General features: G+C 37.5%; 1 protein-coding gene and 1 non-coding gene across 2 annotated transcripts; one reads left to right on the top strand and one right to left on the bottom strand.

The window, feature by feature from the left end:
- Positions 1 to 338: 338 nt before the first annotated feature.
- Positions 339 to 2,258, bottom strand: LOC112735890 (porphobilinogen deaminase, chloroplastic-like). Its single transcript, XM_072210697.1, has 7 exons — positions 2,247 to 2,258; positions 1,952 to 2,158; positions 1,572 to 1,749; positions 1,437 to 1,489; positions 988 to 1,089; positions 760 to 855; positions 339 to 470 (listed from the first exon to the last, which is right to left on the bottom strand). The coding sequence occupies exons 1-7, from the start codon at positions 2,256 to 2,258 to the stop codon at positions 339 to 341; spliced, it is 780 nt and encodes a 259-aa protein (XP_072066798.1).
- A 13,244-nt stretch (positions 2,259 to 15,502) lies between these two features.
- Positions 15,503 to 15,610, top strand: LOC112738898 (small nucleolar RNA R71). The gene has a single exon (XR_003169848.1). It is a non-coding gene; the product is annotated as a small nucleolar RNA R71 (small nucleolar RNA).
- Positions 15,611 to 19,735: the final 4,125 nt, after the last annotated feature.

Below are 19,735 nucleotides of genomic sequence, written 5' to 3'. Positions count from 1 at the left end.
GAACACATTTTTAATAAGGATCGTTAGCCTCAAACTACCTGCGCTTGTACCTGAAAAAGAATTTGAATGAGATATTGAAAGCAAGTATAAATCAGGATACAGAAAAACTACCCACGTTAGAATGAAGTTAATACTTTATGACTCAACCAAGATGAAACTAATCAGATGTAAGATATGGGATTGATTTGAGTAAATACCTTGACTTGCTCTTGAACGAACTCTTGGATTTCTTTCCTACTCCAGCACCTCTTCTTTTTGGATTTTTGTCCTTCATGTCAGCTTGGAATAGCTCCTGCATCTCTTGTGTCCTTGAAGGCTACTTATGTGAAGGATGAGCATTATTCTTTTTGTTCTTCTTCACGATCTTGCCTGAATCCATTGCCTTCTTGATAGTTCACTGCTTTTGCTCGTCGATAAACGACATCAACAAGCAAAAGTCCACCCTTTTCTTTCTTATTTTCCCCCTTAACCTGTAGTTCATGTATTAAAGTTCAATAGAGGTTAAGGAATATGGATTAAACCTTAAATGCAAACAGGAAGTGGATCCTTCTGGTTTGTCATCATCTCCTTCATCTTCCAACATCTCTCTAGCCGCTTACAATTTTCTACGCTTCTTTCTTGGCAAATTTTTCTGCATTGGTTAAAAATTCATCATGCAATTACTGAATGTGAATAATGCATGGAAACAAGTTTGAATATATATCCTAATAGGTATAATAATTAAAAAGCTGCATGCAAAATAGGGGGTCACCTCCTTACCTCTCGCTCCCGCTTCCTCTTTTCCTTCATTTTGAGGTCTTCGGCTTCCTGAGCACTAATTACCTTTCCAAAACTCTTGTCGTTATTAATAGATGCCTGATAAGAAATAATTTAATAGAAGAGAAAGAGCCAACCCTATCAAAATGCATTATAATGACCTCACAAAAAAGGGGTAACTAATTGCTTGTAATTTGAGGAATATCACAACAATGAAACAAGAAATTTTACCTTTGCTGCTTTTCCAGCAACCTTCTTTTCTGTCTCTGTTACAAACCAGGTTCTTTTAGGGCAGGAAAAGATCTCTTCCTTATTAGCAATCATGTTTTCAGCCTGCCCATTTCATAAGAGCATGATTATATTTGAATGGAAATTCTTAGGAATGAGAAAATGCAGAGTGAATGGAAGGTTCAAAGTCACATAATACAATACTACTATTAGGAAGTACTATTTCTTAAACAATAATGTGAAGTGAACACACAGAATTGTAATCCAAGGCATCCTAGAATTCCAAGCAAATAAAACAACGAATCACTGATCTATACCTTTGTGGCCTCCATTTCAGCTTTTCTTAGGGCTCTTTCTTCCCTGGACCCCAAAATAAGAAAAATTGAGAATTTGAGATGTAAAAATACAGTACAGTAGTTATTAATACAGTACAGTAGTTAAAATAAGAGAACCATCTCAATTATATCTTCAACAGCATATGGACCAACCCTCGATGTCTCTAGAACTGCACAAAGGGAAATCAAGTCAATTATAGGTTGCGGAAAGATTTTAAATAGTAGGCAAACGTATAAGGAGGATCAAATTACCGTGAGTTCCATCTGGTGAAGCAACTAGTCCTCGGAACAAGCAATTACCATCCTCATTTCTGCAAGCATAACCGACAATAGGAGTGCGGCAAGACCCATCCAAAGTCGTGAGGAAGGCCCTTTCACAGACAACTGCCAATCTTGTTTCTTCATGATTCAATGAAGCAATGTATTCTGCCTGTACAACCAAAATGACGTGCGAATATTGAGCAATAAAATGAGTAAAGAACTAACTATTCTGATGTTCAATACATGCCAGCCTCTTTTTTTATGTCCTGAGCAGGAATTATTTAACAAAATCATAGAGAAACCATAGAAGATGCAACATGACATGATTGGTATGTTGAAAACAAAAAGGTTAAACGGTAGTCAAGTCTCACCATTTTATCATCATTACTTCTACTGGCTATTCCAATTGCACCTTGAACAACTGCCGGAAGCATGTCATCAATTGATAGGGTTGAAGTCACATTTTTTGTCATGTTTAAGTGCTTGAGTTCAGCTAATGCCAATAGTGTAGCTTGGTCAACCCCCTCATTGAGTTTTCTCAACCCTGTTTGAACATTGCCGCGAAAATTTTCCTGAACCTGAGGTAACCAAAACAATAGTTTTATAAGAAGACTGAAGTTTTAAGAAAACAAGCAATGCCACTCCACAATCTTAGAATAACACTACCAAGAATGGCATTCTTTATTACTCTGCAGTCACAAGCATCAAGCCATGCCTGTAAGAACCCAATTTTTTTCACGCAAAACCGTTTTTATAAAAATAATAATTTTAGTGTCCGGAATTGATTCAAAATTTAGAAGTTTTAATTTGAAGATATAAAGGTGAAATTTGGTTTCAATAGATTTTTCTGAGTCAGAAAATGTATTTTTTGAGAAAAATCGGGAATCGGCAAACGAACCGGTCGAACCGGTTTAAGTCTGTCCGATACTGTATTTTTGGAAAAATAAGATTTTAGAAAATTGGTTTATTGTTTTGAAAGGACAAAAATAATTTTAGAATTGAAAACCTGGCACTAATCTTAAAGGTTTTGGCCCAAAGTGGGCCAAACAGGCTAAAAACGCTAACGGGTTGGACCGGGCTCAAGGTCCAACATATATATGTGTGTTTAATGAGTTTCAAACTCATTTTAAAGGGAAGAGAGAGAGAGAACTCGGATAGGTGATGGTGGGGGGTGAAACCCCATAGTTACTATTCACTCTCCTCTTCCGGGAGCCATAACTTTTGATCTGGAGCTCCGATTGACGAGCGGTTTGTGGCCACGCGAAGCCCTTGTTGAGCTCTATGTTTCTATCAAGAAAACCTAGTAAGAACTCGAAGCTCACTCCCCAGTTTTCTGCCCTAAGTTTTTGCGCGATTTTGGTTATGGATTTTGAGTAGATTTTGTGATTTTGCTTGTTTAGGTGATCTCTAGTAGTGGGCAAATGTTTGATTTTACCCCTAATATCGTTGGATAAAGTAAAGTTTTACTAAATTCTTGTGTTTAGTTGTTTTGTGTATATTAGGTTTTGATGTTGGTATATATATGTGATGTTAGATTGAGTTTTTGGTGTTTGGTGCGTTTGGGGAATTGGCCAAGGTATAGTTTCGGTTTTCTTTATGTAATATGTAATGTTTCTGAAACTTAGGCTAGTGGACCATAAGATAGGATTGAATGATGTTGGTGTATGATTAATTGTTTATGAAATTATGTTGTATGATGAAGAGTACTATAGGGAATGTTGGAATGTATAATATATGTTTATGATGCTTATTGAAGGATATTGATGAGTATGATATGTGATGATATATTATGATGATGAGTTGTGGAAATGTTATTGATGAATGAGGAGAATTAGGATGGTTAGATGATGATTATTAATGAGTTGTGTTGGTGGGTGTTGAGATTTGAAGATGGATATTAATGATGATTTTTATTGTTGGTTATTATGATTGATGAGGATTGTTGAGTATTATTGGTGTTGATGAGTTTTATGATGCGTTTGGTTAATGATAGATATTGTTTGATAATGACTATTGGAATTTATGAGGATTTTTTTTGTAGTTGAGGTTGTTGTTGATTGATGATGATTATGAGTGTGGATTTATGATTAAATGGGAATTACGGATTGGTAGTGAGATATGGTATAATGGTTGAGTAATTTAGGTGTGAAGTTGAGGAGAATGATATGAAATGGTAAGATGTTGTATGTGGTAGTGGTTTATGATGATTGAATAGGTTTGGTTTTGGTTTTGATTTGAGAGTTGGTTGAATTGGAGGTTTTGAGGCTTTTGGTAAAAGTTGATTTTTAGCAAACTTTGATTGATCATAACTTATGCCTCAGTTTTCAAAATTAATTAAAAGTTGTTTAGAATTAAATTTTATTGAAAACTCTTCGAGTCGATATAAAGTTTGTAAAATTTGGAATTTTGTAGAGGAAGTTATGATCATTCAAAAATTGGTGTCAAAATCAGAAATTCTGCAAAGTTGCAGAATTTTGTGATTTCAAGTATGTGCGCACGCACAGCCTTGTGCGCATGCACACACCAAGGAAGTTTTACAACCTGTGCGTACGCACAGCCCTGTGCGCACGCACACGTTGTGAAGGTCAGTCTGTCGGGGGCGCTAGCACAACTTGTGCGAGTGAACAGACTTGTGAATTTTCGTACCTGTGCGTACGCACACCCCTGTGCGTGCGCACACTTTGAAAATCTGCTTGGGTGTGCGCACGCACACCCCTGTTCGTACGCACACGCCCTGTTTCTCAAACTTAAACTTTGTTTTCAACTATTTCATCTTCCCAACAAGCTTGTAAGCTTCTGTGACACCATTTTAAGACTTCTGGGCTTATTTTGGGTATCAGAATAAGGGAAAGATACTAGGAGGTTTAATTTGGGTTTTACGTTAGAAAGTTAGTAAACAGAGGTGTAGGTTTCTGGTGTACTGAGGATGGGTATGGTAGATGAGAAAGGAGGATGGTATTGGAATTGAGGAACTGATGAACTATGGAGTTCGGAATAGAACTTATGAATTGATGATTGTGGTTGATGGAATGAGTATGAGTGGAAGTGTGCTATGAGCGGTGACCTATGTGATTACGATATGTATTGTTATCCATCGTAGGGGTTGTGGCGGTCACCTGCCTATGTTCGGATGTGAGAGTTGAAGTTGGGCTTCTTACTCATATTTCTCACAACCCGAGGAAGGTGGTAGGGCACTCATCCCTCGGAACTATTCCTCCTGAAAATGCGACTTCTCTCTGCAAGGTGGTAGGGCACTAACCCACGGAATCATGCGGCAACCAGAGGAAGGTGGTAGGGCACGCTCCCTCGAAATATTTTCCTCTGAAAGGAGAAGGTGGTAGGGCACTCATCCCTCGGAATTTTTCCTCCTTATGCACAATAGAGAGACTAATCCGGGAGTTGTCAACCGGATTTTCTATCGGGTTTGGCAATAACTGACATGTGATATCACAACCAATAGGGCAGACATTCATCATGTGCATCTCCTATATGCTTGCTTACTTTGTTTACTTGAGTTTGCCTAATTTTATAACATGCCCACCTACTTCTTGAACTACTTGTTGTATATAAATATTATCTGTGTTTTACTTGTTTGCATTAATTGTGATTGTGTGGTGATGAGGAGGTTAGGTAGGTGGTGGCAATGGGATCGCACGGAGGTTAGGTTGGTGAAGGCTGTGGGATACAGCGGTGTGACTAGTATTAGTTAGAATTCTCCTAAGTTTAGATAACCCGATTTATGGTTTAAGTTCTTTATATATTTATTTATTTTGTTCTAAGCTTGAATATCTGTATGTGATGTGAAGTTCTAGGATTGCCTTTGGCATCCCGGAGCCTTACATCTTACATCATTGGGCACTGTTACCATACTGAGAACCTCCAGTTCTCATTCCATACTTTGTTGTTATTTTCAGATGCAGGTCGTAATCTACTTTGGTGAGATTGCGGAGATGGTGACAAAGCGGAGTATGGTTCGTTCCTTGTTTAATTCTGTTTTACTTTCGTCATAGTATTCTCTCACCTTTTGTATATGTATCTTTATGGCCTTAGAGGCTTATTTGAGAGATAGGTTGTATAAGCTGTTTTAATTCTAAAACTCTGTATCTTTCTATTTGTAACTAGTCGGCTTAAACTCCGCAAGATGAGGCTAGTTCCCTATGATTATTATATTCTTATATCTATATATGTTCTATTCTTTTGCATCGGTACCTTGTATCTTATGCGTTAGCTTCGTGGTAACATTTTGCGCTTTTGTAATTCTGTCTTTGAGCTTAATCCTTCATCAGGCTTCTATAATATATTATTCCCTTCTATATATAAATATGTATAAGCCTTAGGACTATTGTAACCTCTGATTAACCTTTACTTTACGGCTAAAGGTAAGGCTTAGGGTAATTAGGGTGTTACATTTAGTGGTATCAGAGCGGTTCGTCCTCGTGAGCCTGAGGGATGGACCGACTGTGCTTCGTTGAACACTCTGGGTCATTTTTCTTTCATGCTATTTAGGTTATCTCCTTGATATTGCATAGCATGCTTATTTGTAAGTGCCTTTTTGGGATAATTGAGGCACTAGACTTTCGATATTGAGACTGATCACCTTGATATCGACTGTTTGGTGTGGAAAGAAAACCCGAATGGCAACTCACGGATGAGGTCGATCATGTTAACGGAGAGGTAGTGAGGATGGATAACCTAGCCTATGCGTGACGAGCTCAGCATGTTCCGGAAAAGTCTTTTCGTGGGGTTGCGGCATATCAGTTGATGGGTGAGGCTCAATACTGGTGGCAAGAGAAGTGCCAACTGTTTCTTTTGCGGTTTTTACTTATGATTTTCAGTTTCTAACTGGTATGGTCTTGAACCATGTTGAAAAGGGTTTTGAAGGTTAACATGATTTTCAAATTTGGTTTGAAACTTTTGGTTTAAATGTTTTGCTTTTGAAACTAAGTCGAAACTCTCGGTCTGAATAATATGGTTTACAGAAAAAGTGAGTTTTAGGATTTTCTTGAATTGTGATTTTGGTTTATGATTTATCTTATCAAAAAGGGATTCAACTTGAAATTATGATTTAGATGGAAGGTGAAATCCATGGTTTTGCTAAATTGTGAATTTGGTTTCAAGCTTAACTTAACAAAAAAGTTTCAAGTTGCAAGGTTTTGATTTAAGAATAAATGATTTTAAGTCTTTTGAAAAAGGTTTGACATTGAACTTGTTTTGAAGGTTTTGGAAAAATGTTACAAAAATCAGTATTTATTTCAAGCAAAATTTTCGATTCTTGAGGACGATAATCAGAGTGACGCAACGGAAGGCGAGAGGAAACATCCACACGGTAGGGCGCTTTGATAAGGATATGTCGCGTGACTTAGATTTTCGAGGACGAAAATCTTTTTAAGGAGGGGAGGATGTAAGAATCTGAGTTTTTTCACACAAAACTGTTTTTATAAAAATAATAATTTTAGTGCCCGAAATAAATTCAAAATTTAGAAGTTTTAATTTGAAGATATAAAGGTGAAATTTGGTTTCAATGGATTTTTCTGAGTCAGAAAATGTATATTCTGAGAAAAATTGCGAACCGGCAAACAAACCGATCAAACCGGTTTAAGTCTGTCCGGTATTGTGTTTTTAGAAAAATAAGATTTTAGAAAATTGGTTTATTGTTTTGAAAGGACAAAAATAATTTTAGAATTGAAAACCTGACACTAATCTTAAAGGTTTTGGCCTAAAGTGGGCCAAACGGGCTAAAAATGCTAACGGGTTGGACCGGACCCAAACCGGGCCCAAGGTCCAACATATATATATATAATTTTGAAGGGAAGAGAGAGAGAGAGAGAACTCAGATAGGTGATAGTGGGGGTGAAACCCCATTGTTACTATTCACTCTCCTCTTCCGGGAGCCATAACTTTTGATCCGAAGCTCCGATTGACGAGACGTTTGCGACCACACGAAGCTCTCGTCGAGCTCTACGTTTCTATCCAAGAAATCCTGGTAAGAACTCGAAGCTCACTCCCTTGTTTTCTTCCCTAAGTTTTTGCGCGATTTTGGTTATGGGTTTTGAGTAGATTTTGTGATTTTGCTTGTTTAGGTATTCTCTAGTAGCGAGTAAATATTGGATTTTACCCCTAATATTGTTGGATAAGGTAAAGTTTCACTAAACCCTTGTGTTTATTTGTTTTGTGTATATTAGATTTTGATGTTGGTATATATATGTGATGTTAGATTGAGTTTTGGTATTTGTTGGAGTTGGTTGAGGCTTTGGATCAAGCTTGGTGGCTTCGTTTGGTGTTTGGTGCGTTTGGGAAATTGGCCAAGGTATGGTTTCGGTTTCCTTTATGTAATATATAATGTTTCTGGAAACTTAGGCTAGTGGACCATAAGATAGGATTGAATGATGTTGGTGTATGATTAATTGTTTATGAAATTATGTTGTATGATGAAGAGTACTATAGGGAATATTGGAATGTATAATATATGTTTATGATGCTTGTTGAAGGATATTGATGAGTATGATATGTGATGATATATTATGATGATGTGTTGTGTTAATGTTATTGATGAATGAGGAGAATTAGGATGGTTAGATGATGATTATTGATGAGTTGTGTTGGTGGGTGTTGAGATTTGAAGATGGATATTAACGATAATTTTTATTGTTGGTTATTATGGTTGATGAGGATTGTTTTGTATTATTAGTGTTGATGAGTTTTATGATGGATTTGGTTAATGATAGATGTTGTTTGATAATGACTATTGGAATTTATGAGGATTTGTTTTGGTAGTTGAGGTTGTTGTTGATTGATGATGATTATGAGTGTGGATTTATGATTAAATGAAAATTATGGATTGGTAGTGAGATATGGTATAATGGTTGAGTAATTTAGGTGTGAAATTGAGGAGAATGATATGAAATGGTAAGATATTGTATGTGGTAGTGGTTTATGATGATTGAACAGGTTTGGTTTTGATTTTGATTTGAGAGTTGGTTGAATTGGAGGTTTTGAGGCTTTTGGTAAAAGTTGATTTTCGGCGAACTTTGATTGATCATAACTTATGCCTCAGTTTTCAAAATTAATTAAAAGTTGTTAGAATTAAATTTTCTTGAAAACTCTTCGAGTTGATATAAAGTTTGTAAAATTTTGAATTTTGTAGAGGAAGTTATGATCATTCAAAGATTGGTGTCAAAATCAAAAATTCTGCAAAGTTGCAAAATTTTGTGAGTTCTGGTATGTGCACACGCACACACCAAGGAAGTTTTACAACATGTGCGTACGCACAACACTGTGCACACGCACATGTTGGGAAGGTCAGTCTGTTGGGGGCGCTAGCACAGCTTGTGCGAGTGAACAGACTTGTGAATTTTCGTACCTGTGCGTACGCACACCCCTATGCGTACGCACACTTTAAAAATCTGCCTGGGCGTGCGCACGCACACCCCTGTGCGTACGCACACGCTCTGTTTCTCAAACTTAAACTTTGTTTTCAACTATTTCATCTTCCCAACAAGCTTGTAAGCTTTTGTGACACCATTTTAAGACTTTTGGGCTTATTTTTGGGTATCAGAATAAGGGAAAGATACTAGGAGGCTTAATTTGGGTTTTACGTTAGAAAGTTAGTAAACCGAGGTGTAGGTTTCTGGTGTACTGAGGATGGGTATGGTAGATGAGAAAGGAGGATGGTATTGGAATTGAGGAACTGATGAACTAAGGAGTTTGAAATGGAACTTATGAATTGATGATTGTGGTTGATGGAATGAGTATGAGTGGAAGTGTGCTATGAGCGGTGACCTATGTGATTACGATATGCATTGTTATCCGTCGTAGCGGCTATGGCGGTCTCCTGCCTACGTTCGGATGTGAGAGTTGAAGCTGGGCTTCTCACTCATATTTCTCGCAACCAGAGGAATGTGGTAGGGCACTCATCCCTCGGAACTATTCCTCCTGAAAATGCGACTTTTCTCTAATTGCAAGGTGGTAGGGCACTAAACCATGGAATCATGCGGCAACCAGAGGAAGGTGGTAGGGCACTCATCCCTCGGAATTTTTCCTCCTTATACGCAATAGAGAGACTAACCCGTGAGTTATCGACCGGATTTTCTGTCGGGTTTGGCAATAACCGACATGTGATATCACACCCAATAGGGTAGACATTCATCATGTGCATCTCCTATATGCTTGCTTGCTTTGTTTACTTGAGTTTGCCTAATTTTATAACATGCCTACCTGCTTCTTGAACTACTTGTTGTATATAAATATTATCTGTGTTTTACTTGTTTGAATTAATTGTGATTGTCTGGTGCTGAGGAGGTTAGGTAGGCGGTGACAATGGGATCTGGTGCACGAAATTGTGATCTCAGGCAACGGCGCCAAAAACTTGGTACGCACGTCTTAATAATTCGTTTTTCATTGACAACTTCGATACAACTAACCAGCAAGTGCACTGGGTCGTCCAAGTAATAAAACCTTACGTGAGTAATGGTCGATCCCACGGAGATTGTTGGTATGAAGCAAGCTATGGTCATCTTGTAAATCTCAGTTAAGTTGACTCATATGGGCTACAATGATTTTTGAATAGATAAACATAAATAAAACATAAAGTAAAGATAGAGATACTTATGTAAATCATTGGTGAGAATTTCAGATAAGTGTATAGAGATGCTTTTCGTTCCTCTGAACTTCTGCTTTCCTGCTATCTTCATCTAATCAGTCTTACTCCTTTCCATGGCAAGCTTTCTGTTGGGCATCACCATTGTCAATGGCTACTTCCCGTCCTCTCAGTGAAAATGGTCCAAGATGCTCTGTCACAGCACGGCTATTCATCTGTCTGTTCTCGATGATACTGGAATAGGATCCATTGATCCTTTTGCATCTGTCACTACGCCCAGCACTCGCGAGTTTTAAGCTCGTCACAGCCATCCCTTCCCAGATCCTACTCGGAATACCACAGACAAGGTTTAGACTTTCCGGATCTCAGGAATGGCCATCCATGGGTTCTAACTTATACCACGAAGACACTAATAACTCGGACTCGGTCCTCTATATTAGATATCCAAGAGATATCCATTCAATCTAAGGTAGAACGGAAGTGGTTGTCAGGCACGCGCTCATAAGTTGAGAATGATGATGACTGTCACGATCATCACATCCATCATATTGAAGTGCAAATGAATATCTTAGAAGCGGAATAAGTTGAATTGAATAGAAAAACAGTAGTACTTTGCATTAATCTTTGAGGAACAGCAGAGCTCCACACCTTAATCTATGGTGTGTAGAAACTCTACCGTTGAAAAATACATAAGTGAAAGGTTCAGGCATGGCCGAATGGCCAGCCCCCATGATCTAAGAACCAGACGTCCCAAGATGTCTAATACAATAGTAAAAAGTCCTATTTATAATAAACTAGTTACTAGGGTTTACAAAAGTAAGTAATTGATGCATAAATCCACTTCTGGGGCCCACTTGGTGTGTGCTTGGGCTGAGCTTGAATGTTACACGTGCAGAGGCTCTTTCTGGAGTTGAACGCTAGGTTGTAACGTATTTCTGGCATTCAACTCTGGTTCGTGACGTGTTTCTGGCGTTTAACTCCAGACAGCAGCGTAGAACTGGCGTTCAGTGCCCTTTTACATTGTCTAAACTCGGCCAAAGTATAGACTATTATATATTGCTGGAAAGCCCTGGATGTCTACTTTCCAACACAATTAAAAGCACGCCATTTTGAGTTTTGTAGCTCCAGAAAATCCACTTTGAGTGCTGGAAGGTCAGAATCCAACAGTATCAGCAGTCCTTCTTCAACCTCTGAATCTGATTTTTGCTCAAGTCCCTCAATTTCAGCCAGAAAATACCTGAAATCATAGAAAAACACAAAAACTCATAGTAAAGTCCAGAAATGTGAATTTAGCATAAAAACTAATAAAAACATCCCTAAAAGTAACTAGATTCTACTAAAAACAATGCCAAAATGCGTATAAATTATCCGCTCATCACAACACCAAACTTAAATTGTTGCTTGTCCCCAATCAACTGAAAATCAAATAGGATAAAAAGAAGAGAATATACTATAAATTCCAAACTATCAATGAAACATAGCTCCAATAAGATGAGCGGGACTTGTAGCTTTTTGCCTCTTGAATAGTTTTGGCATCTCACTTTATTCATTGAAGTTCAGAATGATTGGCATCTTTAGGAACTCAGAGTTTAGATAGTGTTATTGATTCTCCTATTTTAGAATATTGATTCTTGAACACAGCTACTTTATGAGTCTTGGCCGTGGCCCTAAGCACTTTGTTTTCCAGTATTACCACCGGATACATAAATGCCACAGACATATAACTGGGTGAACCTTTTCAGATTGTGACTCAGCTTTGCTAAAGTCCCCAATTAGAGGTGTCCAGGGTTCTTAAGCACACTCTTCTTTTGCTTTGGACCTTGACTTTAACCGCTCAATCTCAAGTTTTCACTTGACACCTTCACGCCACAAGCACATGGTTAGGGACAGCTTGGTTTAGCCGCTTAGGCCAGGATTTTATTCCTTTAGGCCCTCCTATCCACTGATGCTCAAAGCCTTGGGATCCTTTTTATTTACCCTTGCCTTTTGGTTTTAAGGGTTATTGGCTTTTTGCTCTTGCCTTTTGGTTTTAAGAGCTTTGGCTTTTTCTGCTTGCTTTTTCTCTCTTTTTTTTTCTATTTTTTTCGCTATTTTTTTTTTTTGCAAGTTTTGTTCTTTGTTGCTTTTTCTTGCTTCAAGAATCATTTTTATGATTTTTCAGATTATCAAATAACATGTCTCCTTATCATCATTCTTTCAAGAGCCAACATATTTAACATTCTTAAACAACAACTTCAAAAGACATATGCACTGTTCAAGCATTTATTCAGAAAACAAGAAGCATTGTCACCACATCAATATAATTAAACTAAGTTCAAGGATAAATTCGAAACTCATGTACTTCTTGTTCTTTTGAATTAAAACAGTTTTCATTTAAGAGAGGTGATGGATTCATAGGACATTCATAACTTTAAGACAAAGTTACTAAATACTAATGATCATGTAATAAGACACAAACATGGATAAGCACTTAACATAAAGAAAACAAAAAACAGAGAATGTAAGAACAAGGAATGAGTCCACCTTAGTGATGGTGGCGTTTCTTTCTTGAGGAACCAATGATGTCCTTGAGCTCTTCTATGTCTCTTCCTTGTCTTTGTTGCTCCTCCCTCATTGCTCTTTGATCTTCTCTAATTTCATGAAGGATGATAGAGTGCTCTTGATGTTCCATCCTTAATTGTCCCATGTTGGAACTTAATTCTCCTAGGGAGGTGTTGATTTGCTCCCAAAAATTCTGTGGAGAAAAGTGCATCCCTTGAGGTATCTCAGGGGTTTCTTGATGATGAGCTTCTTCATGTGCCTGTTGAGATCCATGAATGTGCTCTCTTATTTGCTCCATCCTTTTCTTAGTGATGGGCTTGTGAGATGAATCTTTCCATCTCCCATGGCTCAGAGGTGGAAGCAATTGTCTTCCCTTTCCTCTTTCTTGAGGTTTCTCTGGCCTTAGGTGCCATTAATGGTTATGGAAAAACAAAAAAGCTATGCTTTTACCACACCAAACTTAGAATGTTGCTCGCCCTCGAGCAAAAAAAGCCAAAAGCTTATAGGTGGGTGTATGGATGTGAGTGGTAAATGGAAAATAGAAGGGATGACCATGAATGGAGAGAGAGAGGGTGAGGTAGGTGGGGATCCTGTGAGGTCCACAGATCCTGAGGTGTCAAGGATTTGCATCCCTGCACCAATTAGGCATGTAAAATGCCTTTGCATGAAATTCTAGCGTTTAAACGCCGAATTGATACTTGTTCTGGGCGTTCAACACCCAGATGCAGCATATTTCTGGCGTTGAACGCCAGCCAGATGCTTGTTTCTGGCGTTCAGCGCCAGCTCTTCTTCACTGCGCATTTCTGGCGTCTGGACGCCAAGATGCTGCTTGTTTCTGGCGTTTAACGCCAGAAACATGCTCTGTTCTGGCGTTGAACGCCAGACAGATGCTCCTTACTGGCGTTTAAACGCCAGTAAGATCCTTCTCCAGGGTGTAATTTTTCTCCTGCTGTTTTTGATTCCGTTTTCAATTTTTTGATTTATTTTGTGACTCCACATGATCATGAACCTAATAAAACATGAAATAACAACAAGAATGAAAATAAATTAGATAAATAAAAATTGGGTTGCCTCCCAACAAGTGCTTCTTTAATGTCAATAACTTGACAGTGGGCTCTCATGGAGCCTCACAGATGTTCAGAGCTTTGTTGAGACTTCCCAACACCAAACTTAGAGTTTGGTTGTGGCCTCCCAACACCAAACTTGAGTTTGACTGTGGGGGCTCTGTATGAGTCTGTTTTAAGAGAAGATTACTGTGCCTCTTTTCCATATTTACAGAAGGATGTCCTTGAGTTTTAAACTCAAGGGAGTCCTCATTCAATTGAAGGACTAGTTCACCTCTGTTAACATCAATCATAGCTCTTGCTGTGGCTAGGAAGGGTCTTCCAAGAATGATGGATTCATCCTTATCCTTCCCAGTATCTAGGATTATGAAATCAGCAGGGATGTAAAGGCCTTCAACCTTTACTAACACGTCCTCTACTTGTCCATAAGCCTCTTTTCTTGAGTTGTTTGCCATCTCTAATGAGATTCTAGCAGCTTGCACCTCAAAGATTCCAAGTTTTTCCATTACAGAGAGTGGCATGAGGTTTATTCCTGACCCAAGGTCACATAGAGCCTTCTCAAAGGTCATGGTGCCTATGGTACAAGGTATTAGGAACTTTCCAGGATCCTGTTTCTTCTAAGGCAATCTCAGTTGATCCAATACATTTAGTTCATTGGTGAACAGGGGAGGTTCATCTTCCCAAGTCTCATTGCCAAATAAATTGGCATTCAGCTTCATGATTGCACCAAGGAACTTGGCAACTTGCTCTTCAGTAACATCTTCATTCTCTTTAGAAGAAGAGTACTCTTTAGAGCTCATGAATGGCATAAGGAGATTCAATGGAATCTCTATGGTCTCTAGATGAGCCTCAGATTCCTTTGGTTCCTCAGAGGGAAACTCCTTATTGATCACTAGACGTCCCAGGAGGTCTTCCTCACTGGGATTCACGTCCTCAACCTCCCTTACAGGTTCGGCCATGGTAATTAATTCAATGGCCTTGCACTCTCCTTTTAGATTCTCTTCTGTATTGCTTGGGAGAGTACTAGGAGGGGTTTCAGTGATTCTTTTACTCAGCTGGCCTACTTGTGCTTCCAAATTTCTAATGGAGGACCTTGTCTCATTCATGAAACTCACAGTGGCCTTAGATAGATCAGAGACTAAGTTTGCTAAATTAGAGGTATTTTGTTCAGAGTTCTCTGTCTGTTGCTGAGTGGATGATGAAAAAGGCTTGCTATTGCTAAACCTGTTTCTTCCACCATTATTAAAGCCTTGTTGAGGCTTTTGTTGATCCTTCCATGAGAGATTTGGGTGATTTCTCCATGAGGGATTATAGGTGTTTCCATAAGGTTCACCCATATAATTTACCTCTGCAATTGCAAGGTTTTCAGGATCATAAGCTTCTTCCTCAGAAGATGCCTCTTGAGTACTGTTGGATGCAGCTTGCATTCCATTCAGACTCTGAGAAATCATATTGACTTGCTGAGTCAATATTTTATTCTGAGCCAATATAGCATTCAGAGTATCAATTTCAAGAACTCCCTTCTTCTGAGGCGTCCCATTACTCATAGGATTCCTCTCAGAAGTGTACATAAACTGGTTGTTAGCAACCATGTCAATGAGTTCTTGAGCTTCTGCAGGCATTTTCTTTAGGTGAATGGATCCACCTGCAGAAGTATCCAATGACATCTTAGCTAATTCAGACAGACCATCATAGAATATATCCAGAATGGTCCATTCTGAAAGCATGTCAGAAGGACACTTTTTGGTCATTTCCTTGTATCTCTCCAAAGCTTCATAGAGCGATTCACCTTCTTTCTGTCTAAAGGTTTGAACATCCATTCTAAGCTTACTCAGCTTTTAAGGAGGAAAGAACTTGGCTAAGAAAGCCTTGACCAGCTTATCCCAAGAGTTCAGGCTATCCTTAGGTTGAGAGTCCAACCATACTCTAGCTCTGTCTCTTACAGCAAAAGGGAAAAGCATGAGCCTGTAGACTTCAGGATCTACTCCATTAGTCTTAACAGTATCACAGATCTGCAAAAATTCAGTTAAGAACTGAAAAGGATCTTCAGATGGAAGTCCATGAAACTTGCAGTTCTGCTGCATCAGAGAAACTAATTGAGGTTTCAGCTCAAAGTTGTTTGCTCCAATGGTAGGGATGGAGATGCTTCTTCCATGTAAATTGGAATTAGGTGCAGTAAAGTCACCAAGCATCCTCCTTGCATTATTATTATTTTCGGCTGCCATCTCCTCTTCTTGTTCGAAAATTTCTGAAAGGTGCTTGCTGGATTGTTGTAATTTAGCTTCTCTTAGTTTCCTCTTCAGAGTCCTTTCAGGTTCTGGATCTGCTTCAACAAGAATATTCTTGTCCTTGCTCCTGCTCATATGAAAAAGAGGGAACAGAAAAATAATAATAATAGGGATCCTTTTTACCCAGGTATAGAGGTTCCCCTGTGTGAGTAGAAGAAGAAAAGAATGTAATGTAAAGAAAGAAACACAAGGGTGAGGAGAGCAGAGATGTGAGATGAAGAGATGTGTTAGTAGATGAATAAATAAATAGAAAGATATGAGAGAGGAAGAGGATTTTCGAAAATTATTTTTGAAAAATGGTTAGTGATTTTCGAAATTAGTTTTTTGAAAAAGGTTAGTAACTTTCGAAAATTAGGAATAAAATTAAAATCAAAAATTAAAATAATTAGTTAATTAAAAAGAATTTTTGAAAAAGAGGGAGAGAGTTAGTTAGGTAGTTTTGAAAAAGATAAGAAATAAACAAAAAGTTAGTTAGTTAGTTGAAACAAATTTGAAAATCAATTTTGAAAAGATAAGAAGATAAGAAGTTAGAAAAGATATTTTAAAATCAAATTTTTTTGAAAAAGATAAGATAAGAAGATATTTTTGAAAAGATATGATTGAAATTAATTTTGAAAAATATTTGATTTTTAAAATCACAATTAATGACTTGATTCACAAGAAATCACAAGATATGATTCTAGAACTTTAAAGTTTGAATCTTTCTTAACAAGCAAGTAACAAGCTTGAAATTTTTGAATCAAAACATTAATTGATGATGTTATTTTCGAAAATTATGTGATAAAGATAAGAAAAATATTTTTGAAAAATATTTTATAATTTTTGAAAATAAAAAAATGAAAAAGATTTGATTTTTTTTTGAAAAATTTTGAAAAAGATAAGATTTTTAATTTGAAAATTTGATTTGACTCATAAAAACAACTAAATTTTAAAAATTTTTGAAAAAGTCAAATCTAATTTTCGAATTCATGAGAAAAAAAAGGGGAAGATATTTTTTTTTATTTTTGAATTTTTAATGATGAAAGAGAAAAACATGAAAATGATGCAATGCATAAGAATTTTGGATCAAAACAATGAATGCATGCAAGAATGCTATGAATGTCAAGATGAACACCAAGAACACTTTGAAGATCATGATGAACCTCAAGAACATATTTTTGAAAAATTTTTAATGCAAAGAAAACATGCAAGACACCAAACTTAGAAATCTTTAATGCTTAGGCACTAAGAATTCAAGAATGCATATAAAAAATACCATACAACACAAAATAAGAAAACATCAAGATCAAACAAGAAGACTTACCAAGAACAACTTGAAGATCATGAAGAACACTATGAATGCATGAATTTTCGAAAAATGCAGAGAATTTTTAAAAAAAATGCAGTTGACACCAAACTTGAAATTGACTCAAGACTCAAACAAGAAACACAAAATATTTTTTATTTTTATGATTTTATGATTTTTTTGGATTTTTCGAAAATTAATGTGAAAAAGAAAAATAAAGATTCCAAAATTTTTAATATGAATTCCAGGAATCTTGCACTCTTAGTCTAAAGCTCCAATTTGAGGGTTAGACATGGCTTAATAGCCAGTCAAGCTTTAGCATGTAAATCAAGTGGATCAGGAACAGCAGCAGGTGGATCAGCAACAACTAGCTTGCTCTTGATAATGTTGGGTTGGAAGCCCCAGTCTAAATGAATTTAGACATGGCTTTACAGCCAGTCAGGCTTCAACATGCTTCATGAAACACTAGAATTCATTCTTAAAAATTCTAAAGAATATAATAAAAATTTTTGAAAAGAATTTTTATTTTTTTTCGAAAACAGATGAGAAATTTTTGAAAGATTTTTGAAAAATTTTTGAAAATAAAACAAAAAGAAAATTACCTAATCTGAGCAACAAGATGAACCGTCAGTTGTCCAAACTCGAACAATCCCCGGCAACGGCGCCAAAAACTTGGTACGCACGTCTTAATAATTCGTTTTTCATTCACAACTTCGATACAACTAACCAGCAAGTGCACTGGGTCGTCCAAGTAATAAAACCTTACGTGAGTAAGGGTCGATCCCACGGAGATTGTTGGTATGAAGCAAGCTATGGTCATCTTGTAAATCTCAGTTAAGTTGACTCATATGGGCTACAATGATTTTTGAATAGATAAACATAAATAAAACATAAAGTAAAGATAGAGATACTTATGTAAATCATTGGTGAGAATTTCAGATAAGTGTATAGAGATGCTTTTCGTTCCTCTGAACTTCTGCTTTCCTGCTATCTTCATCCAATCAGTCTTACTCCTTTCCATGGCAAGCTTTCTGTTGGGCATCACCGTTGTCAATGGCTACTTCCCGTCCTCTTAGTAAAAATGGTCCAAGATGCTCTGTCACAGCACGGCTATTCATCTGTCGATTCTCGATCATACTGGAATAGGATCCATTGATCCTTTTGCGTCTGTCACTACGCCCAACACTCGCGAATTTTAAGCTCGTCACAGCCATCCCTTCCCAGATCCTACTTGGAATACCACAGACAAGGTTTATACTTTCCGAATCTCAGGAATTGCCATCCATGGGTTCTAACTTATACCACGAAGACACTAATAACTCGGACTCGGTCCCCTGTATTAGATATCCAAGAGATATCCATTCAATCTAAGGTAGAACGGAAGTCGTTGTCAGGCACGAGCTCATAAGTTGAGAATGATGATGACTGTCACGATCATCACATCCATCATATTGAAGTACGAATGAATATCTTAGAAGTGGAATAAGTTGAATTGAATAGAAAAACAGTAGTACTTTGCATTAATCTTTGAGGAACAGCAAAGCTCCACACCTTAATCTATGGTGTGTAGAAACTCTACCGTTGAAAAATACATAAGTGAAAGGTTCAGGCATGGCCGAATGGCCAGCCCCCATGATCTAAGAGCCAGACGTCCCAAGATGTCTAATACAATAGTAAAAAATCCTATTTATAATAAACTAGTTACTAGGGTTTACAGAAGTAAGTAATTGATGCATAAATCCACTTCCGGGGCCCACTTGGTGTGGGCTTGGGCTGAGCTTGAATGTTACACGTGCAGAGGCTCTTTCTGGAGTTGAACGCCAGGTTGTAACGTATTTCTAGCGTTCAAATCTGGTTCGTGACGTGTTTCTGGCGTTTAACTCCAGACAGCAGCGTAGAACTGGCGTTCAACGCCCTTTTACGTTGTCTAAAATCGGCCAAAGTATGGACTATTATATATTTCTGGAAAGCCCTGGATGTCTACTTTCCAACGCAATTGGAAGCGCGCCATTTTGAGTTCTGTAGCTCCAGAAAATCCACTTTGAGTGCAGAGCGGTCATAATCCAACAACATCAGCAGTCCTTCTTCAACCTCTGAATCTGATTTTTGCTCAAGTCCTTCAATTTCAGCCAGAAAATACCTAAAATCATAGAAAAATACACAAACTCATAGTAAAGTCCAAAAATGTGAATTTAGCATAAAAACTAATAAAAACATCCCTAAAAGTAACTAGATTCTACTAAAAACGTACTAAAAACAATGCCAAAAAGCGTATAAATTATCCGCTCATCAGGATCGCACAGAGGTTAGGTTGGCGAAGGCTGTGGGATACAGTGGTGTGACTAGTATTAGTTAGAATTCTCCTAAGTTTAGATAACCCG

This window comes from Arachis hypogaea, chromosome 13 (genome assembly GCF_003086295.3).
Source record: "Arachis hypogaea cultivar Tifrunner chromosome 13, arahy.Tifrunner.gnm2.J5K5, whole genome shotgun sequence".
In the NCBI taxonomy this organism is placed as follows: domain Eukaryota; kingdom Viridiplantae; phylum Streptophyta; class Magnoliopsida; order Fabales; family Fabaceae; genus Arachis; species Arachis hypogaea.
The sequence above is the reverse complement of the archived record's forward strand: the minus strand, read 5'-3'. Positions and strand labels throughout refer to the sequence as shown.

What these genes read in the sequence shown, in the direction of transcription:
- LOC112735890 (XM_072210697.1), bottom strand. An exon ending in TTCACCAGATGGAACTCACG is followed by an intron (nt 1,490 to 1,571) that starts GTAATTTGATCC and finishes CCCTTTGTGCAG; the next exon opens with TTCTAGAGACATCGAGGGTT. An exon ending in AGAGGAAGCGGGAGCGAGAG is followed by an intron (nt 471 to 759) that starts GTAAGGAGGTGA and finishes CATGAACTACAG; the next exon opens with GTTAAGGGGGAAAATAAGAA.